General features: G+C 44.2%; 8 protein-coding genes across 8 annotated transcripts; 4 read left to right on the top strand and 4 right to left on the bottom strand.

Moving 5' to 3' along the window:
* Positions 1–45: 45 nt before the first annotated feature.
* On the bottom strand, positions 46–1,036 carry V865_007037 (uncharacterized protein; the record flags this gene model as incomplete). The annotated part of the gene is made up of 5 exons (XM_066230793.1): positions 46–93; positions 160–591; positions 682–753; positions 832–888; positions 956–1,036. 5 exons carry the CDS (start codon positions 1,034–1,036, stop codon positions 46–48), a joined length of 690 nt encoding a protein of 229 aa, XP_066086890.1.
* An 894-nt stretch (positions 1,037–1,930) lies between these two features.
* On the top strand, positions 1,931–4,509 carry V865_007036 (uncharacterized protein; the record flags this gene model as incomplete). The annotated part of the gene is made up of 13 exons (XM_066230792.1): positions 1,931–2,704; positions 2,768–2,815; positions 2,885–3,034; positions 3,102–3,177; positions 3,232–3,279; positions 3,343–3,427; positions 3,491–3,850; positions 3,931–3,941; positions 4,014–4,064; positions 4,124–4,201; positions 4,273–4,303; positions 4,360–4,392; positions 4,455–4,509. The coding sequence occupies 13 exons, from the start codon at positions 1,931–1,933 to the stop codon at positions 4,507–4,509; spliced, it is 1,800 nt and encodes a 599-aa protein (XP_066086889.1).
* A 269-nt stretch (positions 4,510–4,778) lies between these two features.
* On the bottom strand, positions 4,779–5,286 carry V865_007035 (uncharacterized protein; the record flags this gene model as incomplete). Its single annotated transcript, XM_066230791.1, has 3 exons — positions 4,779–4,917; positions 5,046–5,190; positions 5,268–5,286. The coding sequence occupies 3 exons, from the start codon at positions 5,284–5,286 to the stop codon at positions 4,779–4,781; spliced, it is 303 nt and encodes a 100-aa protein (XP_066086888.1).
* An 802-nt stretch (positions 5,287–6,088) lies between these two features.
* Positions 6,089–6,498, top strand: V865_007034 (uncharacterized protein; the record flags this gene model as incomplete). The annotated part of the gene is made up of 3 exons (XM_066230790.1): positions 6,089–6,116; positions 6,174–6,285; positions 6,387–6,498. 3 exons carry the CDS (start codon positions 6,089–6,091, stop codon positions 6,496–6,498), a joined length of 252 nt encoding a protein of 83 aa, XP_066086887.1.
* A 1,050-nt stretch (positions 6,499–7,548) lies between these two features.
* V865_007033 (uncharacterized protein) lies at positions 7,549–9,926 on the top strand (the record flags this gene model as incomplete). Its single annotated transcript, XM_066230789.1, has 2 exons — positions 7,549–8,652; positions 8,763–9,926. 2 exons carry the CDS (start codon positions 7,549–7,551, stop codon positions 9,924–9,926), a joined length of 2,268 nt encoding a protein of 755 aa, XP_066086886.1.
* Positions 9,927–10,325: 399 nt separating this feature from the next.
* On the bottom strand, positions 10,326–12,071 carry V865_007032 (uncharacterized protein; the record flags this gene model as incomplete). The annotated part of the gene is made up of 1 exon (XM_066230788.1): positions 10,326–12,071. One exon carries the CDS (start codon positions 12,069–12,071, stop codon positions 10,326–10,328), a length of 1,746 nt encoding a protein of 581 aa, XP_066086885.1.
* Positions 12,072–13,188: 1,117 nt separating this feature from the next.
* Positions 13,189–14,587, top strand: V865_007031 (uncharacterized protein; the record flags this gene model as incomplete). The annotated part of the gene is made up of 4 exons (XM_066230787.1): positions 13,189–13,217; positions 13,307–13,541; positions 13,598–14,315; positions 14,373–14,587. The coding sequence occupies 4 exons, from the start codon at positions 13,189–13,191 to the stop codon at positions 14,585–14,587; spliced, it is 1,197 nt and encodes a 398-aa protein (XP_066086884.1).
* Positions 14,588–15,816: 1,229 nt separating this feature from the next.
* Positions 15,817–17,816, bottom strand: V865_007030 (uncharacterized protein; the record flags this gene model as incomplete). The annotated part of the gene is made up of 12 exons (XM_066230786.1): positions 15,817–15,864; positions 15,944–16,077; positions 16,144–16,167; positions 16,230–16,277; positions 16,337–16,366; positions 16,422–16,535; positions 16,597–16,739; positions 16,793–16,819; positions 16,873–16,940; positions 16,999–17,130; positions 17,198–17,546; positions 17,599–17,816. 12 exons carry the CDS (start codon positions 17,814–17,816, stop codon positions 15,817–15,819), a joined length of 1,335 nt encoding a protein of 444 aa, XP_066086883.1.
* Between the last annotated feature and the right edge of the window lie 379 nt (positions 17,817–18,195).

Here is an 18,195-nt window from a genome sequence, read left to right as displayed (position 1 = left end):
GACACTGATACTCCTAGCATACCACCTAATTGCAGATTGATTCCCTTAAGCGGTTTGCTTCTTGGATGGGTCAGCAGTAAATCTGAGGTAGGGCTATGGTTCCATTAGGGGTATCAGCAATGATGACCATCTCACTAGGATATGATACTTATAACTCACGTAGACGGTCTTTACATCATCTCCAAAGAGTTCTTTCACTTTTTCACCTTGTACTGAAGGATGTACAATAACATCATCACCTTTTTTCCAATTAGCAGGAGTTGTGATCTTGTATTTATCACCCAATTGGAGGGAATCGATGACTCTCAAGATTTCAGGGAAGTTTCGACCGGTTGAAGCTGGGTAGGCGAGGGTTAATCGGACCTTCTTCTCTGGATCAATGATGAAGACTGTTCGGACGGTGAAGGGGATACCCTTCTTATCTACGTTGGTGGCATCGAGATGATCGAGCATTCCATAGAGCTCTGCGACCTTTCGATCTTCATCGGCGATGATTGGGAATTCAAGATTGGGGCCGTTAGGGGATAGAGCATCGATATCTTTGATCCAACCTTTATGAGAATCGGCGTTGTTAGCTGAAAGACCGATGAGCTAAAGAGGTGAACATATCACATCAGCTGAAGTCTTAGTCTGACTCTTGAATGGTCGGGGTAAAGCGTAAACAGTGAAGTGTAGACTAACTTTGACTCCTCGAGATTGGAAATCGGCGTAGGAGAGGGCAACGGCCGAAAGCTCGGTAGTACAGACGGGGGTCTGGGGTAAAGGCGGACAATCCAGGTCAACGATTATTCACGCTACGAGATCACAATTATATTGATTGCCAACACTCACATAGTCATCAGGGTGAGAGAAGAGAATAGCCCATGATCCACCTAACCACTCATGGAACTGTTTGAACAATCAGGAATAGTGAGTCAACACGTTTAGTCATTCTTAGCTGATCACAAATACTCACATCGATCTCCTTGGCTTGACCATTCTCTGAGACGGTAGTCTGGAAGTTGGGTGCAATATCTCCTAATCTAACGTTGACCATTGTGTTCTATGTGTCTTTTTGATTGGTATCTAGGAAGGAAAAGTAAGAGTTATAGTGATGAAAGATGAAGGAATGCGAATGGAAGAAATCGGACGACTATATATATATGCTCGAAGTGAGTGCTTCTGAATCGCACGTAATGTCATGTCATCACCTCACATCACCTCAACATGTCGAGTATTCCAGATGAATCCGAATAAACTGAATAGGTGCGATATGGCGTAACATCTCTTGGTACATGATGAGATGGCGCCATCGATTGTTTATCGGTCATCCGATCGAGAGATTGCCAATCCTAATCTGATAGCAGTGATTGATACACGTGGAGCACCGCATGTGGAGGCTACAGACGATGATCGGAGGTCCCCGCTCCCTCTTCACTACTCGTGTTCCGATGGTGGAGGTAGTCCATCCTGAGATCGATGAACGGTTCATCTTTTTTTGATTTTCCTTGTATCTGCATTTCCTCACCTTTAATTAGCTTCTTGGTTAATTCACAAGTAGAGGGAGTCAAATCAAGAGAAGAGATCCGTTTCAGGACATCTCAAACGTCACCCGTCATTCGACTACGGTATCAGATCTCTGTTTGTAAGTGCTATCGGTAAACCATTCTTCAACTCCTTTCGGAATCGGAGATCGTCAAAGGATAGGTTACATACAAAGGTTATGCGGGGTATGGGCGTCTACCAGAGTCGCAATTGATTAGGTATATAGCTCCCATGAATTGGCTCACCGATCCGAAAGTTCCAGTGCTTCACCAGAAAAAAAACAAGATATAGTAATTTACCATAGGCAAGAAACAATACAAGCGAAAAGAACATACCAATCTCCAAACTTATAATTGCTAGAATTTACAATAGTCATTCCTTATAGAAAAAAAAATAACAAATTGGAATGTTTTCAACCGAAGTCAAACCTATCTCTCGAGAGGTCCGATTCGCCTCTATAGTTGACGACCGACCCACCACCCCTACTCCAGGAGATTACCTAAACTTTGAAGAAGATGTGAAATCCAGTATCGAAGTTGACTTGAGTAGTTTACTATCTCAGGCTCAGAAACATAACGATCGAGATAAATCATCTGTAGATACCGATTCAACTTCGGTATATAATGAAAATAGATATAGGAAAAAATGGGAGTTGGATGTAGCTGTACCTGCAACTGCTTTCGGAGGTATAATCAGATTTGAAGATGATACAGTCGATTATAAATCCACTGTCACCAAAAGAAGATCGTCACCACTCAGTCTCGGTCTAGGGGTAGACGGTGGCACTCAACCACCTAAGACTGCTCCATTACCTCCTTCAAGGAACACATTGAATTTCCAACCGTTTGACGAACCACTCACACCTCAACATGGTCAAACTTCCATACTGCAGCCTTCACCAAGTTCTACCAATCATGGGGGATTATACCTTCACCCACCACCTACAGCAACAGCAACTACAGCTAGATTAGACAAGCCGAACTTGGATCCAGTTGATAATGTGCGAGTTGTCAAGAATCACTTGGAAGGTCTATCAATCCATTTATCGGGATTGTTCGATCAGGTAAATCAGATTGACGAGTTGAAAAAAGAAGTGAAATATTGGAAAGATGTTTGTCTGGGTTTGGAAATTGGTAAGAAAGATTTGGAGATTGTATTGACCCAAACACAGAATCAACAGGTGAGCGAATACCTGTCCTTGGGAGCGAATCGAAAAAATCGCTGATATTACTGCTATCGGAAGATCGAATCGAAGTTTACAGCTATATTGATTGACGGAGATGAACAAATCGTGAGATTCGCGATCCCATCAGGGGCGATAATCGAGCGACCTGCTTATGATCTTTTGTACTGCTGATAGTTCCACGAGAGATACCTGCAAGCAGGTTATGAAGGAGGTCAAGAAGCGGCTCAAGTCCTGCTGAAGAATATTAGGGAGAGGAATTTATCTGAAAAGGTGATTGTGCAGGTATTCTTGAATAAATCAACTTTGGGTGCGACCTTGATCAAAGTGAGTACGAAGCAACAATATAACTTATCGATATGTTTTGGCTGACCTGCTGATTCCGCTTCGGTAGAATGGTATCATCCAGACTTGGGCAAAGTATGATCGATTTTGGCAAGGCTTCTCATCGATAAGTGGGCTCATCACAGGTAAGTGACCCCCTGCCATTCGAGGGGAACAGATTGCTGAATGGTATGTTGTAGTGTGCGATCTGGGTTCAGGTGGAGAGACCGCTCATAATAAGATTGACCGTGAGCCCATGTTCGAATGGATTCAGGTAATTGATGAGAAGAAAGCTGACTCTGGCATTTTAGAATATTCCAAATTATACATCGATAACCCACAATGTTATCAGATAGTAGTAAGCGCTTCGCCAAAGACATGTCCAAGATCGAGCAAGTAAGTCATTTCCAGCTTCATTATCGTCCATGACCGCTGACAACCCTGCCGTTCCCTCGTCAGCTCGTGGCAGGGCTGTAGCTCAGAGAAGATTTTCGTGTTATCGCTGGATGCGGCATCCCATCCCAGTGATCATCAAACGATCGACATAGCCAGGCTATTCCAGACTACCGATCTGGTACCGCTGACTGCGAAGCCAGAACACACATATACCCATTCCTTAGATCATATTGAGGAATATCACTGGTCGAGCTTCAACCCGAGCGAGAGTAGATCCGGTAGACATGGTAAAATCCATGTCCCACCTGTTCCGGCTTTATCGAGCGACGAATTCTCACCAAAGAGAAAGTTCAAGAAGACTAACAAGTACAATAAGGCTGCTGCTGAGCAGGTCAGAAGACTTGACCCTAGACCTTGTCACACGTGAGTCATTCTTATACTGTCTTGAGAAAACTTGAGAATGGCTATACTTACTTGATTGCGTCGATGATGCATCGACATAGTCATTATCTCAGTGAGTGCAATGCGCGATCATTCAATTTTTCATGGAATGATGAAACTGATCGCCATGCTTTCCCTCATATAGGCGAATGGGGTTGTCGAGATGTGGACGCATGTTCCTATGGTCATGGCTATCGTAAGCAGCATATCTCTAAAATAGATGGAATCAGCCTAAAGTCTGACTGTCTTTCGCAGATCTATCGAATGCGCAACTCAACGAGTTAGCTAGAATGGCTAAATCAGTCATATGCCCGTATATGAAAGATGGACGATGTGAGTGCGATTTGCACTCTCGTCAATTTTGATTTGCGAACTGTATGATTGACATCTTACTTGATGAACAGGCCGATATGATGACGAAGATTGTGTTTATGGGTGAGTAACATCAATCTTTCCCGAGACCAGTCGGAGTCACACTAACTTATGAGTAGACATAAATGTCCAAACGCTGGGAAATGTCCATTGTGAGTATGACTTGATGTATGCTACATAAGTTCTCAGGCTAATCATGAGAATTATGGTACAGTGGCGATTCGTGTCGGTTCCATGTCATTCCCAACGGACACGGTGAATTGGACTGATCATTGAATGTTGAGTGCGAGAGGAGTTGGATCATCTGTTATCGGTCATATCATTAGCATCATATACTGCGTGTTGTATCATATACTGTGTGTAGATCACAGGAGAGCACCTTCATAGTATAGCATTTCATATATAATACATCCCATGGATTAGCATTGTACCAAAGTATACAAGGATATCATTCGCATTACTGAAATTTACCTGCCATTTCTCATCATATCGTCAAGGATCACATCACAGTTCTTGTCTCCTCTTACTCGGAAGTGTTTCAACCCGAACTACTTCCTCCACTGGATAAAGCACCCCAATAAGCCAGCCTCTTCCCGAACTTCTTCCTTTTCTCCTGAGGTGAGTCGTCGGGTAGATCTCGAAAGGCAGGAGGAGGTTTCAGTGGGAATTTGAATTTACTAGTTTCGGTCACAGTCGAATAGATCAACATCAGACCAATCAGCGAAATACTGTATATTCTTTACCCAAACGGCTGGTACAGTATACCTGATGATAGGCACTGCGAGGAACTGCATATTTAACTCACCAGTGTCCCGAAAAAGGTTTCCATCTGACATGTTTTTCCTCTTCCCCCATGACATGATTGCCTTGTTCAACTTTTAATCCCGTATTGGTAGATCTCTCAATACATGATCTACTATCTTCTTTGTATAGCAGTGTATCTACAGCGACTGCATCGGTGTCAGGGCTTTGTCCCAAAAGCAATTCCCGTCGGTATTGAACTGTATCCGGTGAGAGATTTACTTACTTCTCTCTTGATAAGACATTCTCAAGTTTTCAGTATTAGTGTATGATGTGTATAAATTAGTAGAGGTGGCGAGGTGGCCTGGAAAGTACAATGCTACCTACCGGCTTTTATACCATTCGCTGATTATATATGCATATTCACTTGGCATTCCGTCAACCGGGAATTATCAACGATGAAATAGCCTGAGAAATAATCTACTGCGATTACAGATTAAGTTGGTACTCGAACAGGCACGGGACGTAGATCGTTTCCATATGGAGTTCTGCGGTTGCGGCAAGAGTCGAGAGCAAGATGAATTCAGAATTAGCCAAGACAAGTATGTACAAGAACAAGAACAAGCGGTAAAGTCAACTACCGTGATGTACGTACTCGAGTTCACACCGGTCGTACTCTACTCGTACATCGTCAACTACTCTACTCTGCGACGAAATTCCTCCTCGGTCAGGTTCCACCTTGGAAACGTTCATAGAATCATACGATTGTCTTCCACGTGATAAAGGAGAAAGTACGACAATCTTATCTTGGAATAACCTTTCTGGACAATGCCGGATAACCGGAGGCTATGACACGAGTATGTTAGGACCATCTATCATATCGAGAATATCGTCACATTCCTTCGCATTCTAACATTGAGATCAAAATGGCTGTGCTCATCAGAACATGCATGTAAGACCTGATGTTATGACCTATAACATACAGTAGAACAGATACCTGTTCAAACGGGACATTCCTTTTTATCGCCACTCCTTCACACAACAGAGAGATAGAACTTGATTCGCTACCTATAACATCAACAAAGTATACATACAGTCTCAGAGAAGATGTACAGGACCCCATCAAGTCGAGAGAGTGAGTCTATCTCAACGTCACACATTGACAGAATTAACACTGATATGTATTTGCTAGAACTCGTTCCTTCGATTTCCGATACATCCTCTGAGAAATATAGTGTCTCTTCAGAAACACCGGGGGAAGGGCAGACTGAGAAAAGAAACTGGTGTATCTTTTCCAAGATCCAGTAAGTAAGGTTGATCCCTCAGATGGGATTCGGAGAACCCCCCTCGAATCGGGCTCCTCGACCTGATTGCGCTGATGTTATCTGTCAATACCTCTTATCAGTAAAGTCTTTTGTCCTTCTTCCACTAACGACCTTACTTCAGAACAGAGGAAGAAGATAAGGAGAAGAAGGATGATGATTGGTGCTGGAATATCTGCTGCCGTTACTGCGTGATTCCACCTCACACCTCACACCTCACATCTCACATTCCAGAGCTGTTGGTAAAGGTGGCGGAGCAGCGTATTTTAGCATAGAGATTTGTTGGTACATGTATGTAAGCAGTGTCACATTCTGACTGTACCATTATCATCGTCGGGTGCGAGACGAGAATTCTACTATCGCATCCTTAGCGACTATTTTCGATCGAATCTAGACTTCAATCTCCTCTGGAGATTCACTATAGGGCTAAGCTCCGATGCCACTCCGACATGTGCTGATGGTGCACAGCCTGATACATCCCTTTGTATGAATTCTCGAGGTCGAGTCGACCTACTGTCTCTTAATCGACTATGAGGTCAAGACTGTTGACCAGCTTGACAAAAGCTAGGCCTACACTGCTGCGATGACAGTGACGATACTAATCACCCATCTTACTGATGCTGAGCCAAGTTCTGAGAACCTACATCCTATTAACACCGTACAGCACTGTACCTATCTCTGACCAACGATAACATTTACAAATCGATCCACTCATATACACCATAGGTGTCTGCATATATATCGTCATCTGTATGGCAATACTTCTCAAAAGCAAGACAAAGGTTCATCCCAACTTTTCCAACCCGCAGCACTGCCGTAAAGGTGCTCCGCGTGATTTTTACCTTTGTACTGACCGTAAGTCTCATTTTGACGATATAATGATGCCTCGTCGATACATCCATATCCACATCCCCTTTACTCCACTATAAGAATCATACCAGGTTAGGAAGAAGGCCAGACTTACCTTTATGTGAAGTACGGTGGGCGGATGGGGTTCTCGGTATGTTGTCATCCCTTTGAACCGGCGGTTCAAGAGGTTATGGTATAAAACCCCTTTGGTGTTGGGGATACTTGACATACTGTGATGTAGGACGACAGTCACCGTGTGCAGTAAAAATTCGCTGTATACTGTGTAGATCATGGCTCAGTGGCAACACTGTCACTAACCCAAACCAGATCCAAGCCAAACCCAGCCAAGCTCAAACTGAGTCAAATTGAAATTAATCACATTACAGTACAGTACAAATGTTACCCTCTCCTTCGTCAACCCATTCTAGAGATAATACTAGTCCAACAACCAAGACCACTAAGAGTAGATGGCATGACCCGAACATCTTGAAGAAGATGCGGGGAGGAAAAGAACGATACGCCTCTACATCGCAGAGTCCGTCAGTGACGAGGGACACCACTATAACAATTTCCAGGACTATAAGTCAGGACCGTGATCGTCAAGATCATCTGAACGGCATGACCTCGAATAGACCGTCCATTTCTAGAAGAGTATCGAGCACTGATTATGGAGGTCAGCCTATGTCTAGACAAGTTTCCAATCCCGGTTCGAGTTCTCCACCAGGCCAAGGCCATGGTCTTCATCCGTATTACTCTGGAGTACCACGCTCTAGACAAGCTTCCATTTCTAACCAACGACCTTCTGCTAATGGACATGGTAATGGTGAAATTCGACCATCGATCTCACGCCAAAACTCATGTTCCAAGCACCCTAATTGTAAGATCGATAATAGTTCAGGTAAATACACCTTGCATGTTTTCTCCGCTCCGAGACCTAGAGAATCAAGTATTGATAGACATTCACGGACTCGATCGAGAGCAAGAGACTATGAAGATAATTCGCCACCTTCTAGACGGAGTCTTGACCATAGAGATAGATCATCCTCAAGGGTATCCGCAAGGTATTCACCACCAGATCGCGAAAGCGAGTATGGACGTGGACGTGAGGATCGCACTTCGCGAAGGAGAGGCGATTCTAGAGCACCAGACTATCGACTTCCCAATGGTAGTTATGACAGTCCACCTAGTCATACACCTCCATCAAGACCTTCTTTTGATCATAGACGATCGTCATCACAGGCTCCTAGTAATAATGCTAACGGATACGATCGTGGGTATACTCAAAGATTCTCAATAGAGAATTTCAATCCTCATACGATGGACTTGATCAGATTCCGAAGAGATGGAGGAGGGATCGAAACTAACACAAGGGAGAGATTTGACGTTCGACCTAAATGGGTTTATGGATCTACGACGGATATACTGAGAACTTCACCTAATCATTATCCTATCAGGACACCAGATGATAATCTGGTTTGGAGGTCAAAATGTCCTCATACGGTGAGTGAGACTAATCCTACTGTAATATAAATACTGGATATGTTTGGTAAGGGGTACTGAATATGGTGACTGACGATTGATTTTTTTTTTGTCGTGGTGAATTGTTGTAGGATGGAAGCAATCGACCTGAAGAATGTAAGATCCTTCACACCAACCTCGACCCTTCATCAATATCCATCGCTCCTGTTTCCGATACGGACCATACCAACTATTCCATCTGTCTCATGTCTCCTCATCATCCTTCTATCAGAGGTGCTGAGCTGAATTACGATACGTCGTCAAACACTTTAGAAGCTAAAGTAAGATCTGTAGAGAATATTCAGCAAGACATGGCTAATCGATTTATCGAATGGTCAAATACCCCAGGGGGGAGACAGAGATTGGATTTGGAAAATGTATTTATGGCTGGATGTGATAGTTGGATGAAAAGGAGAGATAGATTGGATAGATATAAGATGGAATTAAGTGGTAACAATACCACCCACCACGTCAGTAGTGGTAATAGAACCACCACCACAAACACTGTTAATCCAATAGTCAAGGGTTTCAAAGGATTATCCACAGGTTTAGAAAAAGTTTCAAAAGGTTTAGAGCAAATCACGAACGATATTACCACTCGTCTCACCACAGCTAATGCAGGTGCGAATCCCGGTGCTACAATACTCGAAAGGCTGGATAGGGTTACAGCAGGGTTTGAGAAAGAGGTAGATAAGAATTTCGGAGATATAAAGAGTCTTGCAATTGAAAATATGACTGGATCACTTCGAGAGAAAAATTGCAATTCAATTCAACCTACTAATCCTCAAAATACAGTTAGAGGGAATAGCAGTAAAGTGAGATTCAGTCTGACTGATGAGAAACATCTGAAAGATACTCTGGGTAATAGTCTTCCATCGACCGCATCCGTTACGACTACTACTGCACCATCACCTGGAGCAGGATCGGCGGTAGGAAGAGCAGCAGCGTTGGCCACTAGGACGGAGGAATCTTCCAAATTCTTCAAAGATCATTTCAAAACTATTAGACAATCAATCACCGAACTGATCAAGTGGAACAACGCCGAACGTGATAAGGAGAACGTTTTGGGTATACTTGGTAAAGACCTGAATCAGATACATGATCAAATGGTAGACAATCAAATTGCAGTTGATAGTTTGAAAGAATACGTACAGAAAAGTCAAAATGGTTGGATCGATAAGATGGATCGTGAATTGGAAGATGTTCAACGAGAGGAAGAAAGATTGAAAGTGTTTAGAAATATTTTGTTATCTTGAATTTCGAATGGACACAAGTACTCGTACGAGTAGGGCTTTGGGCTTTAGGCTCAAGAATGGAATCTCAGTAACTCAGCATTCACGTTTCAATTTTGGGTACTGTATATACTTGTATGTATGGTGACCCATCTCCATATGCATGCATTTCAGAGCATTGATTGAAAGACTGAATTTATAATGTTTTGAGTATCCTGATATACTAAAATATCCAAAAAAAAGGCATTGTTCTTACTACAGATTACAACAACAACATGGTGGAAATACACGAGAAACATTATAACAGAGACAGAAACGTGTATGAAACAATCCTCAACGGGAGACAACTGATCTAATTATCTTATTCTTCCACAAATCTACTTTCTATCTCTCTCTATTCAGTCTAACGATCTAACGTCTCTACTAAGGTCTTTCAGTCGCTCCGCTATCCACACTTTCCAAAGGTGGCCTTTCCACTACGGTCTCCAGCGGAGGAGTCTCCAATGGTACCATGCTACTACTACTACCACTACTGAACGATTTCTCTTCTACGCTCATATCACTCAATTTACTATCTATGGAGGATGACGAGGACCAAGGATCCACAAAAGTCGGTATACCTGCCTGTGGAACGGTATTGCTGAATTTACTTGGGTTGGGCGTAGGTAAAAGTTGGTTATCCTCTTCATGTTCGTCCTCTTCTCCTGAACTGCTCAATCCGGGATTGCTATTCACCGTGGAGTTCCGATTCCTCCTTAGGTTGTAGCCCACAACAGGTGAGCAGGGTACAGAAGCGGAAGTCGAAGAGGAAGAATGGGTACTGGGTGTTAGACTGGTTGTGGAACTCTGTCTAGAAGAGAGGTAGGCGTAATTGGGATGTCGGGGTGAGAAGTTTATGGGTATTCGTGAAGATGATATGGAACTTCTCTGGGAAGATGCGCTAGATCGACTAGATAGGGAAGATGATCGGACGGGCGAATTGGTATTGAGCTGAGATGGTTGGGGAGGAGGGAAGAACGATACTGATCCTCTTCTAGCTGAGGAGGCAGTTTGGGGTGTGAAGTCTGCAGAGGGCGTCCGAGTCCTCATTGATGGTCTTCTAATACTATTTGAGTGCCCATTTCCTTCATCATTCATCACTGTTGCTCCTGACCCGTTGGAAAATCCACTTTCAGATACCACACTCTGCCTACGAAGGTATAGCGATGCGGTCGATATGGTGGCTGAACCGGATGAATAGCTTGCCCTGATCCTACCGCCGTTTAACTGCTCGGAGGATAGAGGTATACCGAATAGTTTGTCGACAGGCAAGGAGCCCCGTCTGGCTAGGAGAGAGGGAGGTATAGGTGCGGGAAGGGGTTTGGAAGGGAACATGAGAACGGAAGGGCGACGAGATGAACTCGCTGAAGTTGTTGGTTGGTATGATTCGTCTGTGGATCCAGATGTCTGGGGCAAAGCCACTTCGACAGTAGCTGAATGGACGATGGAAGGACGTCGACCAGCTGCGGGAAGGGTTGTTATGGTGGAGCAGGTGGAGCTTCGACGGGTAGGTGGAGGTGACAGTGCACTTGAGTTGGAAGTGTTGTTGGAGTGAGGGGGAATGATTGATCCTCTACGATGAGTCATTCCTAGTGCTAGACTACCTCTTCTCGCTAATGTCGGTGAACCAGCGGGTGGACTGACAGACATGGTTGAGGAAGATGATGAAGGGTATTCGAACGGACCTTGCTCGGCTGTGGGAGTACCCACGAAGGACGTCGAGGGGCATGTACCGAATTTGAATCCTTCTGAAGGTAATGCTATGTCGTCTACAGATGAGAGTGGACTGGGTGTACGTCCTACGGATGATTCAGAAGATGATGCAGAGGGTGATGAACCGCCGAAGGAATAGTTGCTGAATGATGGTGGGGGGACTGTCAAAGTGGGTAGATTCGCACGAGCATTTTTCACATTTTTCGTTCTATCGTCATCGTTAGGTATGACCACTCCATTCCCATCCTCTACTTCTTCGGTCGTACTGACTATCAAGTCGGAACTGATCTTGTCCATCTCGTATATCGGCGTGAGAGGTGGTCCACTAAGACAAGATATAGAAGGTCGAGGTGATGGCTCGGGTGAGAATGATATGGAAGTGGAAGTTGAATTGACAACAGGTGATAGCGGTATCATCGTCGTTTCTATTTTCTTTTTGCGCGTTTCGTATGCTCTATCCCCTTTTGGAGGGCTGTGGAATTGCGAAGATGTAACGTAATGAGCGAAGGCGGTGGCGACGTCAAGCCGAGCAAGGGGGAGCAAGGGAGGCTGAGGATGTTGGTGGTATTAGAATAAGAATTTATGAGGACGAATGATATAGACAGAGATACAGATGTTAATGATACGTATGAGACAAATTATTGGTATTATTTCTGATAATGATACATGTTGAATGGTTTGATAGATTTGATTCTTCACATTAATTTTGCATACATACATACATACAAGAATACCAAGTTGGGAAATGGGAAGTGCCGAGAGAGTGAGGACCCAGAAAATCATTTCCCATTTCCCATCTTACAGGGTCCGGTTCATGGAGGTGAATCCTGAGATCTGGGCTTTTGTTTTTCATGTTTAGAAACGCGTACTACGTCCCTCGTACGAAATCATGGAGTGGATAAACCCACAGATCTGGAATGGCCACATGAAACAACCCGATAATCAGGTGGCAACGAGGTTTATGATTCGAGGGGCTTCACTTTTTACCCCAATGAACGATACCCCTCGAGATCCCTCCACCAAGGAATGACAGCGGACCTTTGGGCAAGACGAGGGAACACGATCAACGAGACCACGATCGACCTTTTCATCAAATTTGCATTCAGGGTGTTCCAATAATCACCAATGTTCCTGAAAATCACCGGCGTACGCGCAGGGTACAGCCAGACTCTGGCCGCCGGTGGAAAGGCTTGTCAACAGCAAGAGCAAGGCGTGGCGTCGAAACAGGCGCATGCCTATCGACATTCGAAGTCGAAATCGAACGTGTTTATCGTGTTGCTCAGCTTGACGCGTCTGCTGTAGTGGTTGACTGGACTGATTATTGATTCCCATCAAGATTACGTGTACGATATACAAAATTACCTCATTCCCATGTCATCAACTCACGTTATCTTTCAACCTCCCATTATCCTCTCGTTTACAGCATTCCGAATATCAACCAACACCAACACAGTCAACCACAGTCACTCCTTGTATCATACATACATACATACATATACAAACAACATCAAAGCCACAGCAGTCACCCTGCACCATGCCTCAGCCATTACGGCCAACAGATAGGTGAGTAGTCGGTCTATACATCACTCGCTTTCCTCCTATCCACAAGTGCCAAAGTATCAAGCTGACATACCCGCTCGACAACTGAACAGCTTCAACTCGTCCACGGCGACCATCGTACCTGATAAACGAAGGGTTGACTCCAACAACAGCCGATTTTATCCTCAAGGAGTGCCCCAATCCCGAACTCTCGTCAGCACAAGTAGCTTGGAAAGGCATATCAATTCTGCGTTGAGAGTGAATGCAGGTGGTGATGATGGGATGATTGGGTTATTACATACTCAGACGCAAGATATGGGTGGAAATGGGCTTTCGGGTTTAAGCTTTGTGAGTGAATACTCTCTGTGGGCTGGATACCTTTTGCTGAACTGCAATGTTGGTAGATGAGAGAATTCATCCAACTTCCACCAGAAGATAATCCACAACCCCAATCATCTTCCTCTCAAACTTCATCTATACCTTCTCTTCCCCAGCAGACCAACTTTATTCCCAATACTCACACCTTCGAACCCATACCATCTCCTCATTCCGCTCCTTCCAGCTCAACATTCGATCCAATTCCTCTTCCACACGCCAATACATTTGCGACACTCACTTCACCCGTTGAACCCAGCCCCAATGGTCCTTCAGACTACTTCAGGCCATCTAGCGTTAATTCGTATCATTCACATGCCGCATCATCGGTCGACGCATCAGAATACTACAGCACAACAGATATGGATACCGACGACGACGACTTGGCGTCCATCCATGACGTTCCTCCTCTAGCTGTTAAATCAAATATAGGCGATTTGGGTGTGGGTAACATCCATTTAGAAAACAACAATCACAAAACTGATATCCTAAATTGGATGAATTATCAAACTCACACTCAAGATCAAAATGGTAGTATATCACCTAATGAGATCAAAACTCAAAGTCAGGTCGTATCGCCTTCCGAGATAAATCATCCTCTTCCTGCTCGACGTGTATCTTCTTCTGCATCTAAGACGGGTAGAGCCGCTTCAAATGTAGCTGGACCATCGAAAGGTAGGAGGTCCACTACAAAGAGTACGATAGGTATGACGGATGAAGAGAAAATTAGATTGGACAAATTGGAACGTGAGTATCTCTCATCACTACATTTAATCGTAGCTAACTGAGATATTTCGGTTACAGACCGAAGAGATATCAATCGTCGATCAGCTCAGAAACATCGACTACAACGTAAGAAGGATATGGAGATTCTCACTCAACAATTGGCTGAGAGAGATGCGCGGATTCACCAGCTACAGAGGGACCTGGAGGTGGAGAAGGCTAGGAATGATCAGTTGAGGATTCTGATGAACAACAGATTGGCTAATTCGGGTGGACAAGGAGCGAATAGCGGATGAATTCCGAAATCACGGTGAGTAACGATGATAGTCCTTGTCAAACATCTTGACGTATTGAATGATATTTATCGCCGTGCTATATCGTATCTCTTCTGGCTCTTCCGTCCTATCATTCTCTCACGTAGCCACCTTCTCCTGCCTTCCCCTTCTCCCTCTCTTCCCTCTCCTCCCTCTTCCCTTGCCTCTCATCTATCCCCACTTCCCCTCTTTTCCCTACCAAATTCTATTTGGCGTCCAGGTTTCTTCTATTGTCTCCTCTTCGCCACTGTCTCTTCATTTATTTCGCATTTCTACCTCTTTTGTCCGCTCGATGCATCTCGCTAATCTGGGTTACAGGGTCATCCTTTTTGGTGACATGTGAACGACCTCTCCCTATATTCTCGATTATTTAGTTCAAGTACTATAAATAAATACAGTATTACGCTCTAAACGAAGATTATCACGATCAAATCATGTCTATATATGATCATAAAAGAAAACAAAAGATGAAAACCGTACAAAAGTCGGGAAAAGATATAGATGTGCTGAAGTAGCTATTGGTAAATTGTATCATTCAAAATACCACCATCGAAAATATGGCTGAAAAGAAGAAGAGAAGTCGATTTGTAACCTATTACATATATGGTATTTTGTATATAAGTTGTTCATATGCCAAAGTTCATTTGCTAGATATCGATGAGATGATCATGCATATACAGTTATTCTTGTAATGCATGCTGGCATAGATTCCGTTGGAATATTGTAATGAATGAGGCGAATACGGTTATGAGTGTGGCGGTTAGTCCAAGGGTCCTTTGGCCCAGCATCTCACCGCTCATTGTCCTAATGATTGAGACGATGTCTTTTCAATATGATTGTCAGATAGAGTCTCACGAGATATTATCGATTCATTCTTAATATAGATAAAAAAGGTAACACTTCTTTCCACGCACTTGCCCCATTTATTCTCGATTCCATCTCGGCTGAGTGGAGTCCTTCCGACCTTTCGCTGTGGATTCGAATCGATTATTCGTCTCTGTTAGTGAACCAGCTGTTAGCTTGCGGCTGCATACAGAAAAGGACATTACTTAATTCGAATCATAGCTATCATCTATACCGCCCCTGTTTGAATTTGATCATTATCAGCATTCAGAAGTCGATCGGAGGACCAAACTAGTTTCTTCGGCTAGCAAAGGGAGGTGACAAGTGATTGCAACAGTCGCGGAGCGACCGAGTCTTGTCATAGTTACTTACATTAGGAGTTTGATCAACCAGGCTTCAGGACTGAGATCCATGTTCTGTAAGAGAAAAAAAAAAACAGAATCAGCAGAGTGCAGGTCGTACCATCACAGGACTACGAACTAGAGCAAGACTTACGTTTTTTCTCATCATCTCTGCTTGTTCAGCTTCGAAGTTAGACGTGCAATCAATTAATGAGCCAATTTGGGGATGATTGTCGAGAGATTCGAGGAACTTCATTGCCTTCAGATCATCTCCAACTTGAGCGAACTCTGAATTAATGGTAGAACATTAGTCATGACCAAGGATGGGTGAGTTGAAAAACTTTGCAAGCGTACGGTAAGAAACAGCATCGGGACCATCTGTGTGGCACAGGACGTCAGTACGATTCAATCCCCACGAGATAGTGCGTGGATATACATACATCGACTCCTTTGTAGTTCTCGGTGCGCGTTAAGAATGACTTGGGTGACTGCAAGATTGCCTAGATTAGCTATATACACAGGACAATAGACTATAAAGCTTACTCACCTTTGTCAGTAGGTTCTCCAGCGGGTGTACCTATCATACAGAGTGAGCTTGTCATCTTGCAAAACGGAACATGGAGTGAGCTCACCATCGGTAATAGCAATAATGAGAATAGGCTTCTGCAAAGCATTCGCTCTAGCTGGACCCAGGAGGAGAGGTTGAAGGATCTTCTGGTCAAGGGAAGTACCCAGTGGAGTGAGACCTAATCAAAACTCGTCAGCTTACAGTTATCTGATGAGGCGATCGTGATTGAATAGACGCACCAGAAAATTTGACTTGATTGACAAGGTTCAAAGCGTCTTGTTCGGTCTTGATTCCGTTCCCTTCAAGTCGGTTGTTCATGAATCGGACTTGGATACCATCATCGTCGAAGAGTGAGGTAGCATAGGCGACTCGTGAGAGGATCCTAAGAATGGGGTTTAGTTAGATCACCATCTAAGATCAAAAAAGCAAACTTACAATTTCAAATCATCGATTCGTTCACCTCTACAAAAGCATACATTAGCTGATTTCTTTCAATGGAGGATATGGCAACTAACCCTTGTTCGAAGGCCATACTTCCACTATCATCTACGTAAAGGATAACGTCGAACAAAGACAATTTGACCTAGTATCCGAAAGTCAGTAGACTTTCCATTTGCATCACGAGTACGGAGTCAGCTTACCAAGTCCGATGCAAGCTCAAGGGGCATTCTCCATTCCTGAGCGATCTTGGGCAAAGCACCTGATTGAGCTACTCTCTGGGCGATAGCTTCGAGTTGGCCGGTACCAGGTGGGTAGAAGGCTTGGATCTTTTGCTACATCAACGGGAACATTATTCAGTATCTCCCTTCCACACAGCGAAGGATAGATGGCTCGACTAACCTCTTGAACACAGTGTTGCAAAGCTTGTAAGATCGCTTGAGCATTGGGACCACCGCCTACGGGTGCTCCACCTGGCGCAGGAGCACCTTGAGGAGGTCGATATTGAGGAGGTTGGTTGCCGTATTGTTGAGATGGCAATCCTTGTTGTTGACCATATTGTCCTTGTTGTTGACCGTATTGAGGTTGTTGGCCGTACTGCCCTTGTTGTTGGCCATATTGACCTGGTGGTGGGCCTGATGGAGCGGCATATTGATTTTGACCATATTGCCCTTGACCTTGACCTTGTTGACCGTATTGGGATTGACCAGGAGGTGGTCCAGAGGGAGGAGCATATTGTCCTGAAGTAGGTCTACAGCACATTCATCAGACTGCGCAAGGCCAGAGGATACTTGGAGACTCACCTTTGTCCAGGAGTAGGAGGTGGACCTTGAGGAGCACCATATTGCTGTTGTTGAGGTTGTTGGCCGTATTGTCCTTGTTGGGGTTGTTGTCCATATTGACCTTGTTGCTGTTGTTGTTGGGGAGCACCATATGATTGTTGTTGAGCGGGTGCACCTCCCCCGTAAGGGTTTGCGTTCCCACCTGCTTGTGCGGCTGCTAATTTAGATGCGAGACCCATTGTCGATGATTATAATTTGCTATACACAATATATGTATGATGTGATGAGTATAGAGATGGCAAATTATCGAAGAAAGAGGGATCGAAAGATAATGTTCTGGGTTATGGGTTATGTTTATGTTGCATCATAGACGCACGCACCGCTTTTGATCCTTGATCCTTGATCCTTGATATGGCAAAGGACCACTGGGCGCAGAGAAGGTACCCGGACGTACTGTGACAGGTCTTGGCGGAATGTTATGACGATACACGTCATCAGCACGTGGTGGGGCGAAAGAGTGGAGGTTGTTGAGCTTGAGCAAAGGAAAAAGGAAAGGTGGCGAAATGTCGAGTCAAAGTGTCAACGATGTCCCTGTCTCACTCTCCAGATGGAAAGGGG

Source organism: Kwoniella europaea, chromosome 2 (assembly GCF_036810445.1).
Source record: "Kwoniella europaea PYCC6329 chromosome 2, complete sequence".
Taxonomy (NCBI): Eukaryota; Fungi; Basidiomycota; class Tremellomycetes; order Tremellales; family Cryptococcaceae; genus Kwoniella; species Kwoniella europaea.
This window is presented reverse-complemented; position numbering and strand designations above follow the sequence as displayed.